The sequence below is a fragment of the Rana temporaria genome, chromosome 10 (genome assembly GCF_905171775.1).
Source record: "Rana temporaria chromosome 10, aRanTem1.1, whole genome shotgun sequence".
Classification (NCBI taxonomy): domain Eukaryota; kingdom Metazoa; phylum Chordata; class Amphibia; order Anura; family Ranidae; genus Rana; species Rana temporaria.
The window spans coordinates 15990711-16011542 of NC_053498.1; the positions used below are offsets into that span (position 1 = coordinate 15990711).

The 20832-nt window shown below is 47.0% G+C and overlaps 1 protein-coding gene across 1 annotated transcript; it reads right to left on the reverse strand.

Moving 5' to 3' along the window:
• Positions 1-926: 926 nt before the first annotated feature.
• Positions 927-17335, reverse strand: LOC120916008 (cornifelin homolog A-like). Its single transcript, XM_040326857.1, has 4 exons — positions 17261-17335; positions 10871-10981; positions 7030-7166; positions 927-1591 (listed from the first exon to the last, which is right to left on the reverse strand). Exons 2-4 carry the CDS (start codon positions 10968-10970, stop codon positions 1499-1501), a joined length of 330 nt encoding a protein of 109 aa, XP_040182791.1. The 5' UTR covers positions 10971-10981; positions 17261-17335; the 3' UTR covers positions 927-1498.
• Between the last annotated feature and the right edge of the window lie 3497 nt (positions 17336-20832).

Below are 20832 nucleotides of genomic sequence, written 5' to 3' on the forward strand. Positions count from 1 at the left end.
CCTGATTCCTGATAGGAGTCCAAAAAAGGTGAACAGCGGGCGCCATGCTGGGCGCTCGCAGTTCACTCAGCGTTGTGTTAGGAAAGCGAATGAATATTCGCTTTCTATACACTGAAACCGCCTCTCAGCCAATCAGGTGCTCGGGTCTGTTACCTGTGACCTGATTGGCTGAAACGACAGGCGCTGTGATTGGACGCCTATCAGGCGTCCAATCATAGCAGAGGACGGGAAGAGAGGATGGGAGAAGACATCGAGGAGCTTGGAGGACACTGCCGCCATGACCCGCTGCTCCACCAAGACAGGTAAGTGCCGGGGCAGGCGGGGGATGCACACTGGCAGCATTTGATAGGCACAGTAGCAGCAATTGATGGGCACACTGGCAGCAATTGATGGACACAGTAGCGGCAATTGATGGGCACACTGGCAGCAATTGATGGGCACAGTAGCGGCAATTGATGGGCACACTGACAGCAATTGATGGGTACAGTGGCTGCATTTGATGGCACAGTGACTGCAATTGATGGCACAGTGGCTGCGTTTGATGGGCAAAGTGGCTACGTTTGATGGGCACAGTGGCTGCGTTTGATGGGCCCAGTGGCTGCGTTTGATGGGCCCAGTGGCTGCGTTTGATGGGCACAGTGGCTACGTTTGATGGGCACAGTGGCTGCATTTGATGGGCACAGTGGCTGCGTTCGATGGGCACAGCGGCTGCCTTTGATGGGCACAGTGGCTGCATTTGATGGGCACAGTGGCTGCATTTGATGGGCACAGTGGCTGCATTTGATGGGCACAGTGGCTGTGTTTGATGGGCACAGTGGCTGCTTTTGATGGGCACAGTGGCTGCATTTGATGGGCACAGTGGCTGCATTTGATGGGCACAGTGGCTGCGTTTGATGGGCACAGTGGCTGCGTTTGATGGGCACAGTGGCTGCGTTTGATGGGCACAGTGGCTGAAACTGTTTTTTTTTTGCGCCCCTCCCAAAAAATTTGAGCACCGGCCGCCACTGACCTACGCTATGGTGAACCACACAAAGGTGAAACTTATGTGCCTTGTGCTGCATTGCCAAAAAACAGTGCAGGTGTGTTTTGGGATGCCCGACTGCACTATGCCCAGTAAGGAGCCCTAAGCAAAACCTTAGCGGTTATCTCAGATTAATATAAGAAACCGAGGGGGGGGGGGGGTCTAATATACCACAGAGCTGCACATGCCAGCCTAAAGTGTTACGACTTGCATTTTTAAAAAGACAAAAAGGGAAAATAAATATATAGATTAAAATCCAGTTGTCAACGTGGTTGTAAACGCTTTCACAATTCTAACTAGTAACTAGTAACTGTAACGTCCATACAAAATTAAAATTCTTCCTGTAGTGCCGTTAGATGCTGGTTGGGAAGGCGGGGTCAGTGGCGACACATTTGGTAACCTCTCCCCCTTCATTGGGATTTCAGGTTCTCTTAAAGGAGCAAATAATCCATAGACACTCGCCATGACACCACCATGCTAGCGATTCCTGGCCTTCAGCTCGCGGGCCATCTGACAGGTAGCGCATGGTCCACAGAATACAAACTTCACCCAATCATTGCAGATAGTTCCCTGTAGGAAAAAAACAGAGATAACTTAGAGATAACACTCAGACTTTGTAAATTATTTTGAAAAGATAGATGTATGAAGAATTATTAACCACTTAAGCCCCGGACCAATATGCTGCTAAATGCCCAAAGGCGTTTTTACAATTCGGCACTGCGTCGCTTTAACAGAGAATTGCGCGGTCGTGCCACGTGGCTCCCAAACAAAATTGACGTCCTTTTTTCCCCACAAATAGAGCTTTCTTTTCGTGGTATTTGATCACCTCTGTGGTTTTTATTTTTTGCGCTATAAACAAAAATAAAGCGACCATTTTGAAAAAAATGCAATATTTTTTACTTTTTGCTATAATAAATATCCCCCAAAAACATATATAAAAATATTTTTTTCCTCAGTTTAGGCCGATACGTATTCTTCTACCTATTTTTGGTAAAAAAAAATCGCAATAAACGTTTATCGATTGGTTTGCGCAAAATTTATATTATAGCGTTTACAAAATAGGGGATAGTTTTATTTTTTATTTTTTTTACTACTTATGGCGGCGATCAGCGAATTTTTCGTGACTGCGGCATTATGGCGGACACTTCGGACAATTTTGACACATTTTTGGGACCATTGTCATTTCACAGCAAAAAATGCATTTAAATTGCATTGTTTATTGTGAAAATGACAGTTGCAGTTTGGGAGTTAACCACAGGGGGCGCTGTAAGAGTTAGGGTTCACCTAGTGTGTGTTTATAACTGTAGGACTGACGTCATCGATCGAGTCTCCCTATAAAAGGGATCACTCGATCGATGCGCCGCCACAGTGAAGAACGGGGAAGCCGTGTTTACATACGGCTCTCCCCGTTCTTCAGCTCCGGGGAACGATCGCGAGGGGGCGGCTAGAAACGAATAGCCGCGCCCTCGTCCCGGATCGTCCCGGATCGCTCCCCGCGGGAATCCGACCGTCGCATGTAGCGCGGGGGGTCCCGATCGGACCCCCGACCCGCGGAAAGGCAAGGACGTACCTGTACGCCCATTTGCCTGTACGTGCCATTCTGTGGACGTACATATACATGCGGCGGTCGGCAAGTGGTTAAAGAATTAGGCTGCCTGCTAAAAGGGATTTACAGTGGAACAGTGGTAAAAAAAATTAATAACGTACAGTGCGTCTGGAAAGTATTAACAGCGCTTCAGTTTTTCCACATTTTGTTATGTTAGAGCCTTGTTCCAAAATTGATTAAATTAATTATTTTCCTCAACATTCTACAAACAATACCCCATAATGACAACGTGACAAGTTTGTTCGAAATCTTCGCAAATTTAATAAAAAATCAAAAACAAACAAATGTACATAAGTATCACAGCCTTTGGTCAACTCAATACTTTGTTGAAGCTCCTTTAGCACCAATGACAGCCTCAAGCCTTTCGGAGTATGATGCTACAAGCTTGGCACACCTATTTTTGGGCAGTTTCTCCCATTCTTCTTTGCAGGACCTCTCAAGCTCCATCAGGTTGGATGGGGAGCGTCGGTACACAGCCATTTTCAGATCTCTTGAGAGATGTTCAATTGGGTTCAGGTCTGGGCTCTGGCTGGGCTAATCAAAGACATTCACAGAGTTGTCCCGTAGCCACTCCTTTGTTATCTTGGCTGTGTGCTTAGGGTCGTTGTCCTGTTGGAAGATGAACCTTCACCCCAGTCTGAGGTCCAGAGCACTCTGGAGCAGGTTTTCATCAGGGATGTCTCTGCACTTTGCTGCATTCATCTTTCTCTCGATCCTGACTAGTCTCCAGGTTCCTGCCACTGAAAAACATCTCCACAGCATGATGCTGCCACCACCATGCTTCACTGTAAGGATGGTATTGGCCAGGTGATGAGTGGTGCCTGTTTTCCTCCATTTTTGTTTGATCAGACCAGAAAATGTTGTTCTTTGTGGTCTGAGAGTTCTTCAGGTGCCTTTTAGCAAACTCCAGGTGGGCTGTCATGTGCCTTTTACTGAGGAGTGGCTTCCGTCTGGCCACTCCCCCATACAGGCCTGATTGCTGCAGAGATGGTTGTTCTTCTGGAAGGCTCTCCTCTCCCCACAGAGAAATCCTGGAGCTCTATCAGAGTGACCATCAGGTACTTGGTCACCTCCCTGACTAAGGCCCTTCTCCCCGATCGCTCAGTTTGGCCAGGCGGCCCGCTCTAGGAAGAGTCGCGGTGGTTGCAAACTTCTTCCATTTACAGATGATAGAGGTCACTGTGCTCATTGGGACATTCAATGTTTCTGTTCCCGTCTCCGTACAATCCTGTCTCAGAGGTCTACAGACAATTCCTTGGACTTCATGGTTTGGTTTGTGCTCTGACATGCACTGTTCACTGTGGGACCTTTATATAGACAGGTGTGTGGCTTTCCAAATCATGTCCAATCAACTGAATTTACCACAGGTGGACTCCAATCAAGTTGTAGAAACATCTCAAGGATGATCAGTGGAAACAAGATACACCTGAGCTCAATTTTGTGTCATGGCAAAGGCTGTGAATACTTACAGTGCCTTGCAAAAGTATTCACCCCCCTTAGCATTTTACCTATTGTGTTAAATTACAGCATTTAGTTCAATTATATGTGATGGATCAGAACACAATAGTTTAAGTTGGTGAAATAAAATTAGAAAAATATATATATAAAACTATTTTTCAGAAATAAAAAACTGATAATTGTCATGTGCGTATGTATTCACCCCCTTTGTTATGATGCCAATAAAAAGCTCTGGTGCAACCAATTACCTTCAGAAGTCACATAATTAGTGAAATGATGTCCACCTGTGTGCAATCTAAGTGTCACATGATCTGTCATTACATAGACACACCTTTTTGAAAGGCCCCAGAGGCTGCAACACTTAAAGCGGAGGTTCACCCGCACATGACCCTTTTTCCTCTTAGATGGATGCTCATTTTGTCTAGGGGAATCGGCTAGTTGTTTTAAAATATGAGCCGTACTTACTCGTTTACGAGATGCATCTTCTCCGCCGCTTCCGGGTATGGGCTGCGGGACTGGGCATTCCTATTTTGATTGACAGTCTTCCGAGAGGCTTCCGACGGTCGCATCCATCGCGTCACGATTTTCCGAAAGAAGCCGAACGTCGGTGCGCAGGCGCAGTATAGAGCCGCACCGACGTTCGGCTTCTTTCGGCTACGAGTGACGCGATGGATGCGACCGTCGGAAGCCTCTCGGAAGACTGTCAATCAAGAAGGAACGCCCGCTACCGAAGACCCATACCCGGAAGCGACGGAGAAGATGCATCTCGTAAACGGTAAGTACAGCTCATATTTCAAAACAACTAGCCGATTCCCCTAGACACAACGAGCATCCATCTAGGGGGATTGTTTAAAAAAACAGATTAATGGGTGAACTCCCTCTTTAAGCAAGAGGCACCACTAACCAAACACTGCCATGAAGACCAATGTATTGTTTGTAGAATTTTGAGGAAAATAATGGTTTTAATCCATTTTGAAATAAGGCTGTAACATAACAAAATGTGGAAAAAGTGAAGCGCTGTGAATACTTTCTGGATGCACTGTACATGGTTCAGTTTGTCAATAGCGTTATCACATTCGTGTTCAACCCCCCAACATTTTTATTACTGCTTACTGGCAAGAGTGGACAGTCACAGTTAGGGTCCTTTCACACGGACGGACCGTTCGTCCGTTCATTACAAGTCCGTTAACGGACTTGTAATGAATCCCTATGGGGACGCGTCCGTTAGCGGATGGAGCATCCGCTAGCGTCCGCGTCAGTCGGGTTCCGCTTTTCCGAACGGAAGAAACCCTATTTTTCTTCCGTTCGGCGGAACTGACCGGATGCAGACGGACAGACGGACCGTCTGCATCCGGTCCCCCATAGGGGAGAGCGGAGCAGAGACAGGGCGGTCCCTGCACTGTGTGCGGGGACCGCCCTATCCGCCGACAGCTCAGCGGGGATCCCCGCTGAGCTTCGGCGGACACACGGAGCGGACCCGGAAACGGTCCGCTCCGTGTGAAAGAGCCCTTACAGAAGTCCCAGTTTCAGTTGCCAAATAATCAGAACAGTTGTCAATCGGCCAGTAGGGGGCACTGACAACAACGGATTGGATGAGATTATTTAAAGAATTGTACAAAACTACAGCTATGCTTAAAGCGGAGGTTCACCCTAAAAACATGTATATAACATTACATTCTGCATACTTCCAACATTTACAGTATGCTGTTTTTTTTTTTTGCTGTACATACCGTATTATTGCTATTTTCCACCCGGCTTCCGGGTACTAGCTCCCGCGGGAGTAGGCGTTCCCATGCAGAGGCACAGTGTCATGTGGGACTTCGCCCAGATGATTGACGTCTTGAGAAAAACTTCCCCCCGGCGGATAAGGCGCGTCACGAGTTTCCGAAAGTAGCCGAACTGCGAGCCGGCTCTACACGGCGCCTGCGCACCGACTAGGAGCCGTGTAGAGCTGACTGCGCAGGCGCCGTATAGAGCCGACTCGCAGTTCGGCTACTTTCGGAAACTCGTGACGCGCCTTATCCGCCGGGGGGAAGTTTTTCTCAAGACGCCAATCATCTGGGCGAAGCCCCACATGACACTGCGCCTCTGCATGGGAACGCCTACTCCCGTGGGAGTGTGTACCCGGAAACCGGGTGGAAAATAGCAATAATACCGTATGTACAGCAAAAAAACAAACAGCATACTGTAAATGTTGGAAGTATGCAGAATGTAATGTTATATACATGTTTTTAGGGCGAACCTCTGCTTTAAGAGCCGGTTCACACAGGGGCGGCACGACTTTGGGGGCGACTCGGCAAGGCGATCTTAAGACGACTTGAGAGGCGACTTGAAAAATGACTTCTGTATTGAAGTCAATGCAAGTCGCCCCCAAAGTCGTACAAGAACCTTTTTCGAAGTTGGAGCGACTTGCGTCGCTCCTATTAGAACGGTTCTATTGAATAGAGCGGAGCGCGACTTGTCATGCGGCTAAGTCGCCTGTGTGAACCGGTGATCTGACGATATGGTTCCTGTAAGGACTGCGCAGGTGCAATCCTTGCTGACGGAAATCACCGAACCTCCAGGGCGACGTGGAATTTGAGGAAAGTGGCCAGTCGGCCTCACGTCCTCGCTTCGCTCGGATGGCTCGCTACGTTCGCTCGGCCTCCTGGCTCTTTTTTTAACATCCTCCAATCCACTGGGATGTTAAGGAATGAGCCTGGATGCCGGCCAAGGTTCGGAGATTTCCGTCGGCAAGGATTGCGCCTGCGCAGTCCTTACAGGAACCATCACGATAGGGGGACCATACCGACAAGTAACCGGCTCTTAGGAATTGTATTTTTGAATCCTGACTATAATAAAGAAAATATTTACAAAACCACTATACATTCCCTTAAAATAAACACATTTTAATAGTAAAAATAGAAGAAATGTCTTTGCGTGTTATGCTTAGTCTAATCCGTACCGGGATGTGGTATCGCTCTCTGATGCCGGTGCGCAAGGCCAGTAAGGTTCCTGGTAAAATCGGCAAACAGCAGCACTCCCCGAAGTCTGAGGCTACTCTGCACGCCAAAATGCAAGGGATAAATGTTCCGCAAAGGCCTGCAAGAGAGAAGAACTTTTAAGTTTATGAAAGTCAAAAAAGATCTCAAGAAAGTGGGCCCAAGAATGCTCATTTCAGCTGGAAGTGGAGCGGTGTCACACTGGATTAGCGAGTTTGTAGGGGACAGACAAGCTGCTGGGGGATCCACTTTTTGTTTCAATCATAGGCGTGTGTGCAGGGCAGTGGCGGCTGGTGCTCAAGATTTTTTGGGGGGCGCAAACAAACGATAAAAATAAAAAAACAATTGCAGCCTTACCCATCAAACACAGCTACTGTGCCCATCAAAGGCAGCCACTGTGCCATCAATTGTCGCCACTGCTCCATGCCATCAATTGTTGCCACCGTGCCATCAATTGTTGCCACTGTGCCATCAATTGTCGCCACTGTGCCATGCCATCAAATGCAGCCACTGTGCCATCATTTACCGCCACTGGCCCAGATTCAGTAAGAATTGCGCCTAAATTACGGAGGCACAGGGCAACGATTTTGCCCTGCGCCCCCGCAAATTTGCACCGCTGCCCTCGATTCGCGTAGCAGTAGCTACGTAAATTGCGAGGGCGCGCCGGCAAAATTGCCCTGCGTAAGCGCGCGCAATTTAAATGATCCGGCAGGGGGCGGGAATCATTTAAATTAGGCGCGTTCCCGCGCCGATCGTAAAGCGCATGCGCCGTCGGGAAACGTTCCCGACGTGCATTGCGGCAAATGATGTCGCAGGGACGTCATTTGCTTCAAAGTTAACGTCAATGGCGTTCAGCGCCATTCACGAATCACTTACGCAAACGACGTGAAATTCAAATTTCACGACGCGGGAACGGAGGGTATACTTTAGCATTGGCTGCCCCTACTATTAGAAGGGGCAGCCTTACGCTAAAGACGCCGTACGGAAACTCCGTAACTTGCGTACGCAGGGCTCGCGCAACATTGTGAATCGGTGCTAGTATGCAATTTTCATACTATACACTGAGCACAAGGGGAGCGCCCCCTAGCGGTCATCGCAAGAATGCAGCCTAAAATCTGCGTGGCATAAGAGCCTTATGCCACGCAGATTTTAGGCTGCAGTCAGCGTTACGATGTTCCTGAATCAGGAGCATTCGTAACGCCGGCGCAATTGCTCTCTGAATCCGGGCCATTGTTCCCATCAATTGTCACCACTGTGCCATGTCATCAAACGCAGCCACTGTGCCATCAATTGTCGCCACTGCGCCCATTAATTGTCACCACTGTGCCATGCCATCAATTGTTGCCACTGTGCCATTAATTGTGACCACTGTGCCATCAATTTTCGTCACTGTGCCATCAATTGTCGCCACTGTGCCATGCCAAACGCAGCCACTGTGCCCATCAATTGTCACCACTGTGCCCTGTAAAATGCTGCCAGATTGCCCCCCTGCCCGGCACTTACCTTTATGGGGTCAGCCACCCCCCTTTCACGGTCCCTCGATGTTTTCTCCTGCCCTCGATGACGCTTCAGCCAATCAGGTTACCGGTAACCAGAACTAAGACGCCTGTCAGTGTTAGCCAGGAAACGCACCTCCCGTGCTTCCCCTGGCTAACTATTTGGAAGCCGAATAGGCACTTCCAAAGCCAACCAGCCGCCGTTATTCAGATGGCCGGTGCTCACCAGGGGGGCCGGCCATCTGAATAGTGGGCAGCAGCAACAATACATGGATTCATGCAATGCAATATTTCAGTGGCGGTGCCAGTCACATTTACACAGTAATGCACTGATTACTGTGTAAATGTGACTGGCAGTGAAGGGGTTAACCAGTAGGGGCTCGTTCTGGTAAAACTACCATTCATAATGGAGTAAGCACACTCATCACGCCGTAACAGACAGAAAAGCGCGAATCGTCTTTTACTAACACGGAATCAACTAAAGCAGCCCAAAGGCGAATAGAACTTCCCCTTTAGAGTGCCGTTGTACGTGTTGTACGTCACCGCGCTTTTTTCATCATTTTTTTAAAAACTATGGTGTGTGGGCAACATCGTTTTTAATGATGAAGTTGGAAAAACTTTGTTTTTTGGACATGCTGAAAAACAATTTTTTTTTTTCATGCCGAGAAATGATCGTGTGTACGCGGCATAAGGCATATGGAATGAAGCGGTGAGGAATAAAAATATACAGCAAGGCATATGGAATGAGGTGGCGCAGAACAGGAAATGTACAACAAAGCATCTGGAATGAGGAAGTGTGAAATAGAAACTTACAGCATGGTGTATGGAATGAGGCAGCGCAGAACAGGGATATACATAGTTAGTCAGGTTGAAAAAAGACACAAGTCCATCTTGTTCAACCAAAGTACAAACAAAGTACTTGATGTAAAATCATCGGCAGTTTGCATAAAAAAAGAAAACGCGTTTCGTGACTCTCTGTTTACTTCTTCAGGGATTGATGCAAAATACATGTCTAGAAAGCAGAATACCAACATATAAATTTATAGACACACTGGGCCGGATTCAAGTAGATTTGCGCATTTATTACGGAGGCGCAGGGCAACGATTTTGCCCTGCGCCCCCGCAATTTTTTTGCGCTGCCCTCGATTCACGGAGCAGAAGCTCCGTAAATTGCGTGGGCGCTCCTGAAAAATGCCCAGCGTAAGAGCGCGCAATTTAAATGATCCCATAGGGGGCGTGGATCATTTAAATTAGGCGCGTTCCCGTGCCGAACGTAGTCCGCATGCTCCGTCGGGAAACTTTCCCGACGTGCATTGTGGCAAATGACGTCGCAAGGACGTCATTTGCTTCAAAGTGAACGTGAATGGCGTCCAGCGCCATTCACGATTCACTTACGCAAACAACGTAATTTTTCAAAAACGCGACGCGGGAACGACGGGTATACATAGCATTGGCTGCCCCTGCTAATAGCATGGGCAGCCTTACGCAAAAACCGACGTACGCAAACGATGTAAACTGCATACACAGGGCTCGCGTACGGTTGTGAATCGGCGTTAGTATGCAATTTGCATACTCTACGCTGACCACTACGGGAACGCCACCTAGCGGCCTGCGTAAGAATGCAGCCTACGATACGACGGCATAAGAGCCTTATGCCAGGCATATCTTAGGCTGCAGTCGGCGTATCGAGGTTCCTGAATCAGGAGCATTCGATACGCCGGCGCAAGTAAGCAATTGCGCTGCGTAACTATGGTTACGCAGAAGCAATTGCTCTCTGAATCTACCCCACTGATAATATGGCATAAACAGCCAAATTGTTCTCTGGGGGCAACACATAGCCCCATTACTTATAAACTAGCTCCAAGTAAGCATGGTAACGCCTGGAGGGAGAAGGTCAATGGGGACGTCTGTCCCAGGAGCTGTGGGTACACGACCCGCTGGGACAGGAGGCATAAATGAAGGACAGATAGGAATACCCATGGGTGCGTAATAATACATTACTCTTTTTTATTATTATCATTCGTTTTCCTTTCAGATACTGGTAATACCCACTATGGGTGTCACTATTGACCGTTACAGTTCCTCTTTAATGACCTATATAAAAAATGTCTTAAATGCCAACACAAAGCAAGTTCAGACTGGTGCAGAGGGTGAAGTATTGCAGTGACAGAGGTTTGTCTAGCGATAAGAGATAGTTAGAAAGCAGATTGCCAGCATACAGGAAAATCGCACTGCATCAGGCCCATTCATTCGAATAGATAGTCATTAATATGCCTTTTAGGTACATTGTAAAACCTCTAATACGTACAGATGCCCATGTCTTCACAGCAGTTCATAATATCGGAGCTCCATTGGCTGGTAGTATAGGCCTGCATTGCCTGGGGCTGCATGGTCACTGGATGAGACATGGCGCGGTGACCTGGAATAGAACACAAATAATACATCATCAATCAGGCTGGGACACAGTAAGTATGTATTGGACCTCATACACATTAATACTGGAGAGGTCTACTAGTCATAAGCTGCAGAGGACCTGTGTTTTGACTCTACAGGGCCAAGCAACAAGTTCACTTTAACCACTTAAGCCCCGGACCATTTTGTTGCTAAATGCCCAGGCCAGGTTTTGCGATTCGGCACTGCTTCGCTTTAACAGACAATTGCGTGGTCGTGCGACGTGGCTCCCAAACAAAATTGGCGTCCTTTTTTCCCCACAAATAGAGCTTTCTTTTGGTGGTATTTGATCACCTCTGCGGTTTTTATTTTTTGCGCTATAAACAAAAATAGAGCGACAATTTTGAAAAAAATGCAATATTTTTTACTTTTTGCTATAATAAATATCCCCCAAAAACATATATACATTTTTTTTCCCTCAGTTTAGGCCGATACGTATTCTTCTACCTATTTTTGGTAAAAAAAAAATCGAAATAAGCGTTTATCGATTGGTTTGCGCAAAATTTATAGCGTTTACAAAATAGGGGATAGTTTTATTGCATTTTTCTTAATTTTTTTTTTTTACTACTAATGGCGGCGATCAGCGATTTTTTTCGTGACTGCGACATTATGGCGGACACTTCGGACAATTTTGACACATTTTTGGGACCATTGTCATTTTCACAGCAAAAAATGCATTTAAATTGCATTGTTTATTGTGAAAATGACAGTTGCAGTTTGGGAGTTAACCACAGGGGGCGCTGAAGGAGTTATGTTTCACCTAGTGTGTGTTTACAACTGTAGGGGGGTGTGGCTGTAGGACTGACGTCATCGATCGAGTCTCCCTATAAAAGGGATCACTCGATCGATGCAGCCGCCACATTGAAGCACGGGGAAGCAGTGTTTACATACAGCTCTCCCCGTTCTTCAGCTCCGGGGAGCGATCGCGAGGGGGCAGCTAGAAACGAATAGCCGCGCCCTCGTCCCGGATCGCTCCCCGCGGGTTACCGACCACCGCGTGTACCGGGGGGGTCCTGATCGGACCCGCGGAAAGGCGGGGACGTACCTGTACGCCCATATGCCTGTACGTGCCATTCTGTGGACGTACATGTACATGCGGCGGTCGACAACCGGTTAATGCTGGCCCCTGCAGATGCTGATGTAGCACCCTGATGTTTAGGCAGGGTTGCTCTTAAATTTATTGCCAAACAATAGTTGCCTTGGCCAATTGTTAGGAGGTCAATTTATTTCCCCCTAATTCTGGAATTGCTGCACTACTCTCTTCTGTCACTAGATGGCCGGGTATCTGGTGACATTAGATAAGACAAGGGCACTGCAAGGACAGATTAGGAATAAATAGGGTGTCTCAGCCAATAAGCAGGGATTTTCTTGAGTCCCTTGGCCTGCTGGGAGAACCTATTTATTTGGGTGTAGTCAGGTTATCAGGGTTCTGTGCCACCTGGATGCCTGTCTGGGTGGACTTGTGTCGTATTTCCCCTGGGCTGCTAAGCCAAAAACCTAAGGCCTATCCTGGGGACATCTGGCTGCTAGGCTATCTGAGAGCCTATCCAGAAGTAGTGCAGGGTTGGGACTGCGGACTTGTAGTCCAACCAGAAGCAACTGTTCCGCCGGCCGGGGAACCAGTCATGGTCTGAGGTAGAGGGGAAGCTGTCGCCACAAAGGGACCATCCACCTTGTTACCGGAGATCACTGTGAGTAAGCTGAGGCCAGTACCAGAGCAGACTTCTCGCCAGCCGGGGACGGTGAAGAAGTGGGAAAGTATTAGCAGGTGCCAAGTCAGGGACTCAGCCGGACAGCAGAGGTGACACTTGTGGAGTGCCAAGCCAGGGCCGGGGAACCAGTCATGGTCGGAGGTAGAGGGAAAGCTGTCGCCACAAAAGGGACCATCCACCTTGCTACCGGAGACCATTGTGAGTAAGGCGAGTGAGGCGAGTACCAGAGCAGACTTCTCGCCAGCCGGGGACGGTGAAGATGTGGGAAAGCATTAGCAGGTGCCAAGTCAGGGACCCAGCCGGACAGCAGAGGTGACACTTGTGGAGTGTCAAGCCAGGGCCGGGGAACCAGTCATGGTCGGAGGTAGAGGGAAAGCTGTCGCCACAAAAGGGACCATCCACCTTGCTACCGGAGACCATTGTGAGTAAGGCGAGTGAGGCCAGTACCAGAGCAGACTTCTCGCCAGCCGGGGACGGTGAAGAAGTGGGAAAGTATGTAAATGAGGGAAATACGGCGTTTCACGAACGTACGTGCGCCCGACGCAGGCTACGCGATGTGTGCGTAAGTTGTACGTCCGGCGTAAAGTTAAGCCCCATAAAGCAGGTGTAACCCAGCAGCAGACATGCAAAGGTCTGCACCAGGGAACTCTAGCCGGCGTATTTTACGTTGTTTACTTTGGACGTGTGTCTGGCTGGGCGTAGATTACGTTCATGGCGTACGCAGTAATCCGGCGTATCTTAGACAGTTGTTCCGACGTGGTTGTGAGCATGCGCAGAGGGATGCGCCCACGTCCCGGCGCATGCGCAATTTGTGACACGTATCTGTCTGGCGCTCGGACCATCATTTGCATGGGGTCACGCCTCATTTGCATGGCTCACGCCCACTTCCACCTACGCCGACTTACGCCTTCGAAATCCAGCGCAGTTTTGGGAGCAGTGGCTTTGTGAATTCCATGCTTGCCTCTCTGCGCCGCGTCAGCGTAGCGCACAGGAGATACGCTACAGCGGCATAAATGTGCGCCGCTGTCTGTGAATCCGGGCCAAAGAGACTGAAGGGTGGACCCAACTGGTTGTTACAGGCAAGGACAACACTTTTTATCTACAAGGCCCAAGGTAATCAGTTTGTGATGTCAACATATCCAAAAGCCAAGTCTCAAGAGTAGAACATCTTTAGGAACCGCTGGAAGTCCCCTGAGAAAGGTCACAACATCACATGAGTTATTTCCAGGTTCATCTAATATTCCGAGAAGAGTTGTTATTATTTCGGGTCTCTAGAGATAAGTGGGAGTCGCTGTCCGCACATTCATCAAAATGTTATTTCTAAAATCTACAGTTTCCTGTTACTACTGTACTGACCCCATGTCACCAACCCTGACATCCGGAACAATCTCTTTCCCTCTCTGTAAATAGCAGTATAGGACTGAATAGAGGATTTTAACCCTTTCATGCCTAAGTCTAAAATGTGGTGTTTACAAGTTAAAATCCATATTTTTTACAAGAAAATTACTTAGAACCCCCAAACATTATATATATATATATATATATATTTTAGCAGAGAATCTTGAGAATAAAATGGCGATTGTTGCAATATTTTATGTCACACAGTAGTTGTGCAGCAGTAGACATGTGCGTTCCCATTCGTAACGAATGGATTTTCATACCAATTTGTTCGTTTTCGTACATTCGTATCATTTCGAACATCCGAAAAGCTGAAAGAACCAAAATACGAAAATTACGGAATTACGAATAAGCAAAATAACGAACAAGCGAAAATACGAATGTATGATTGGACAATCTTACTAAAATACGAAACACCGAAAAAGCAAAAGAACGAAAATGACATCTATAACGAACGATTTGCATTCCGTATTTTAAATCCTTTGTCTGTTCGTATTTTCATTCGTATGTTCGTATATTCATTTGTGGGTTTTGTAAATCCGTTTCTTTGTTCGTAAATTTGTGTACTTGTATCGTTCTTTTGAATGGGCACTGGGCAGTGTAAGTTAGTGAGTGATGTATCTTACTTAATATCTTAGCCAATCAGCTTATCTCTTTTGTGCTGAGTCCCGCTACAAATCGAAGGGAGAACGCAGATTTTCGGTCCAAGGACCTCGGCTCTGGAATGCTCTACCCTCTACCATCCGCTTGGAGGAAAACCATCGGGCCTTTAGGAAAAAACTAAAGACCCACCTCTTCTAAGGACCGGTACGACTCTGGATGTCAAGCGCCTTGAGGCAATTAAGTTCGCATTTGTTGCGCTATACAAGTTACTCACTCACTCACTCACATTGTACAGTGTAAAGCCTCGTACACATGATCGGACTTCAAACAAACTTGTCCGTGGATTTTTGGCTGAAGGGAGTTGGCCGGACTTTTGAAACAGAAAAAGTTTGCCCGATAGAGCGTACACACGGTCAGATTTTTTGGAAAGCGCTAATTTTGACGTTTGTTGGCAAAAAGTCAGACCGTGTGTACGGGGCTTAAGGGAAAGTCTATCTTAATATGGATTAGCCGCGTGTTGCGATGTATTTACGAAAGTACAAAATTACGAATCCATTAAACGAAAATTATTATCTAACAAAATGACAAATTTCGAATCAACGAAAATAAATTAGACGGAATTACGAATCATTCAGTATAAATGAAAATAAAACTGTTACGAAAATACGAATGGGTCCGAATAGGAAAACTTGCGCCTTACGAAATTACGAATCTTTACGAATCTACGGAATGAGACGAAACAAAAAAATACTATTATCTAGAGATACGCCGGCGAGAATCCGGGCCTATATGTGAAGAACAAAGATGTAAACTAAAATTATTTTGGATGCAATCTAAAAAATAGGCAAGAGTGACAATTAATATGACTTTGCATTAAAAATTCTCTTATTTTGGAAACCAACCCAACTGAATCACTTTTTGATCACTGGGTGAGTTTGGATAATTTTTGATTGGCTGCCATGGGTTTTAATGCTTAGCACATCAACATTTTGTGCTGCACTACCTTAACGAATAGATAGTTAACAGTTAGGTGGATAGCGCTGGCTCCCCAAGCAGGTGTGGTTGCCCTGAGTAACATAAAGTGGCTCAGGTGAGTTAGGAGAAGTCTGAAAAAAGCCTGTTGATGGTCCAAGATGTAGAGGTGCCCATTGTCCTGTGGTTAAGAATGGATTACAGTCATCTGTTATAATAAACATCAAATTGCTTTATTTCACCAAAAAAGACTAGTTTCGTGGCTTTAAATTGCCAATTATTCAGTTAGGGGGAATCACCAATGTTTCTCACTCCTTGGTGGTTTAGGTCAGGTCACGTCTTCTCATTCCCTGGTGGTTTAGGTCAGGTCACGTCTTCTCATTCCCTGGTTGTTTAGGTCAGGTCAAGTCTTCTCATTCCCTGGTTGTTTAGGTCAGGTCAAGTCTTTTCATTCCCTGGTTGTTTAGGTCAGGTCAAGTCTTCTCATTCCCTGGTGGTTTAGGTCAGGTCAAGTCTTCTCATTCCCTGGTGGTTTAGGTCAGGTCAAGTCTTCTCATTCCCTGGTGGTTTAGGTCAGGTCAAGTCTTCTCATTCCCTGGTTGTTTAGGTCAGGTCAAGTCTTCTCATTCCCTGGTGGTTTAGGTCAGGTCAAGTCTTCTCATTCCCTGGTTGCTTAGGTCAGGTCAAGTCTTCTCATTCCCTGGTGGTTTAGGTCAGGTCAAGTCTTCTCATTCCCTGGTTGCTTAGGTCAGGTCAAGTCTTCTCATTCCCTGGTTGTTTAGGTCAGGTCAAGTCTTCTCATTCCCTGGTGGTTTAGGTCAGGTCAAGTCTTCTCATTCCCTGGTTGCTTAGGTCAGGTCAAGTCTTCTCATTCCCTGGTGGTTTAGGTCAGGTCAAGTCTTCTCATTCCCTGGTGGTTTAGGTCAGGTCAAGTCTTCTCATTCCCTGGTGGTTTAGGTCAGGTCAAGTCTTCTCATTCCCTGGTGGTTTAGGTCAGGTCAAGTCTTCTCATTCCCTGGTTGTTTAGGTCAGGTCAAGTCTTCCATTGCATTCACTCTGACCTGACCTAGACCACCAGGAAATGAGAAACACCCTTAACTGTCGAAGTGACTCTTAAGCAATTTGATGTTTATTATACCAGCCGACTTTTACCATCCTGCGCTGGCAGGACGGTAAAAAAAAACTCCTGCCAGCCGCATCTTTGAGGCGCTGTAGGAGCGAGGGATACACTGCTCCTAAAGCCACCCTGTCTATTGAAATCAATGGGCAGCGCCTCTAAACTGCCCACAAAGCGCTGCTGCATCGGCGTTTTGTGGATGTTTTTAACCCTTTTTCGGCCGCTAGGGGGGGTTAAAAGCACCGCGTATCAGCCTAAACTGAGGAAAACATTTTTTTTTAGATATTTTTTGGGGGATATTTATTATAGCAAAAAATTAAAAATATTGCTAATATGTGTGCTGTTCTTATCTACCCGTATTATAGTTCAGTGCCCATGCAGAATTGCAGAAAGCAGCCTCAGACAGAAAGAATTGATGAGAAAAGTCACCATAGCTGAAACTTACTTGTTCTGCAGCGATGTCCAGAATAAAGATGCTGAATGTCAAGTCTGCCTTGAGTTGGGTATTTATACAGTACCACTGAGCCAAATCTGGGAGGATACAGCAGGTAACGTGACCACAGGTTTCCACCACCTCCCTGGTCACCATGTAACAGTTATCTTCCTAATCTCTGTATCACCTACAAGGTGCTGCTCCCATCCCAACTGCTACCTCTCTGCCCGCGCCTGCCTACCCCAACCCATACTGTTTGTTGGGGATACACGTTGCTAGCAACAAAAGTTGACTCTGGAGCCTGACTTTATGCTTTACAAGCCAAAAAGAAACCTAGGACTCCCTTGCTTGGCATCTAGATGTACATGTTTCAACTCAGAATTATGTTTTTCCCCCTTCTTCCAAATCACTGGCCCAGATTCAGAGAGCAATTGCGCCTGCGTAACCATAGTTACACAGCGCAATTGCTTACTTGCGCCGGCGTAACGAATGCTCCTGATTCAGGAACCTTGTTACGCCGACTGCAGCCTAAAATATGCGCGGCATAAGGCTCTTATGCCCGCATATCTTAGGCTGCATTCTTGCGATGGCCGCTAGGTGGCGTTCCCGTTGTGCTCAGCGTATAGTATGCAAATTGCATACTAACGCCGATCACAACGTTACGCAAGCCCTGCGTACGCAGTTTACGTCGTTTGCGTACGGCGGTTTTCGCGTAAAGGCTGCCCCTGCTATTAGCAGGGGCAGCCAATGTTACGTATACCAGTCGTTCCCGCGTTGCGAAATTTGAACTTTACGTAGTTTGCGTAAGTGATTCGTGAATGGCGCTGGACGCCATTCACGTTCACTTTGAAGCAAATGACGTCCTTGCGACGTCATTTGCCGCAAATGCACGTCGGGAAAGTTTCCCGACGGAGCATGCGCTCTACGATCGGCGCGGGAACGCGCTTAATTTAAATGATTCCCGCCCCCTACGGGATCATTTAAATTGCGCGCGCTTACGCCGGGCATTTTGCCGGAGCGCCCACGCAATTTACGGAGCTACTGCTCCGTGAATCGCGGGTAGCACAGAAAATTTGCAGGGGCGCAGGGCAAAAACGTTGCCCTGCGCCTCCGTAAAACTGCGCAAAGGTACCTGAATCTACCCCACTGTCTCTATTTTAATAAATGTTTGCCTTTGTTCCTCCTGTTTTTCTAATTTCTTATACTATTTTTTTGTTTTGCTCCATTGCTTTTCTACCTTTCATTTTTTTTTCATGTTCTTTTGGGACTATCTGATCTTTGTATCCTTCTTTCATTTTTTTTTCATGTCCTTTTGGGACTATCTGATCTTTGTATCCTTCTTTCATTTTTTTTTTCCTCCATTGCATTTTGCATTCCTTTCCCTTTTAGTTAGTTATTTATTTATTTGTTGCCCCCATCTTAACTCTTTCTACCACTTTGATGATTTTATGGTTTGAGATAACAAAATAATACTGCAAATACTAAAATACTATGCAAATATTAACCTCCCTGGCGGTATGATTCTGTCTGGAATTTTGTACCAAAAGCGGTACAATTATTTTGCAAGGAAATTTGGCGTTTTATACTGTAGGCCTGCAATTCTTAGGAATAACTCACTTAAATCTGACCAAACAAGAGTCTAGGGCCTAGTACACACGAGAGGATTTATCCGCGGATACGGTCCACCGGACCGTTTCCGCGGATAAATCCTCTCGAGGATTTGCGAGGATTTGGATCCGATGGAGTGTACTCACCATCGGATCGAAATCCGCGCCGAAATCCCATTGCGATGACGCGTCGCGCCGTCGCCGCGATGATGACGCGGCGACGTGTGCGACACTGTCATATAAGGAATTCCACGCATGCGTCGAATCATTACGACGCATGCGGGGGATCCATTCGGACGGATTGATCCGGTGAGTCTGTACAGACCAGCGGATCAATCCGTTGGGATGGATTCAAGCGGATAGATTTTAAAGCATGTCATCAAATATTTATCCGCTGGAAATCCATCCCAGGGGATAAATATCCGCGGAAACAGATCCGCTGGATTGTACACACCAGGGGATCTATCCGCTGGAGCCGGTCCGCGGATCAATTCCAGCGGATGGATCCTCTCGTGTGTACGGGGCCTAATAGGCATCCCGGGTATGATAAAGTTTGAAACACAAAATCATAAATTATAATATAATAAATAACTATAAATAATTATAACAAATGATAATGTAATTATAATAAAAAATATTCAATAATGTAATCAAATTAAAATCCCTGAAATTCGCTCAGTTGCAGAATTGTCGCTGTCATTACTTTTATTTTTTTATGACGAATTTCCCCACAAATCGCTATCGCACAATTCTGCAAGTGATTAAAATCATTTTTGACATAAAGGGACACTTTTGGTTGCTATGGACAATCTACAGTTTGCAGGCAGAAAGAACAGTTTTTATTTTTATAAAAGAACATGTAGCAGTGGCGGCTGGTGCTCAAAATTTTTGGGGGGGCGCAAACGAAAAAAAAAAAAAAATTGCAGCCTCACTGTGCCCATCACATGCAGCCACTGTGCCATCAAACGCAGCCACTGTGCCATCAATTGTCACCACTGTGCCATGCCATCAAACGCAGCCACTGTGCCATCAATTGTCACCACTGTGCCATGCCATCAAACGCAGCCACTGTGCCATCAATTGTCACCACTGTGCCATGCCATCAAACGCAGCCACTGTGCCATCAATTGTCACCACTGTGCCATGCCATCAAACGCAACCACTGTGCCATCAATTGTCACCACTGTGCCATGCCATCAAACGCAGCCACTGTGCCATCAATTGTCACCACTGTGCCATGCCATCAAACGCAGCCACTGTGCCATCAATTGTCACCACTGTGCCATGCCATCAAACGCAGCCACTGTGCCATCAATTGTCACCACTGTGCCATGCCATCAAACGCAGCCACTGTGCCATCAATTGTCACCACTGTGCCATGCCATCAAACGCAACCACTGTGCCATCAATTGTCACCACTGTGCCATGCCATCAAACGCAGCCACTGTGCCATCAATTGTCACCACTGTGCCATGCCATCAAACGCAACCACTGTGCCATCAATTGTCACCACTGTGCCATGCCATCAAACGCAGCCACTGTGCCATCAATTGTCACCACTGTGCCATGCAGCACAGCCACTGTGCCATCAATTGTCACCACTGTGCCATACCATCAAACGCAGTCACTGTGCCATCAATTGTCACCACTGTGCCATGCCATCAAACGCAGCCACTGTGCCCCTCAACTGTTGCCACTGTGCCAATTGTCACCACTGTGCCCTTTAATTGTCACCACTGTGCCCCATGATGCCACTGTGCCCTTTGTCACCACTGTGCCCCATGATGTCACTGTGCCCCTTTCCCTGTAAAAAGCACTTACCTGAGGATTCCATGTGCTCCCTCGATGTCTTCTGCCGCTGTGGTGAAGCTTCAGCCAATCAGGTTCCTGATAACCAGAATCCGGGAACCTGATTGGCTGAAACGGCCGTTTGTCTTATACAATGAGCGCAGATTTCCTGCGCTCAGAGTATAGACA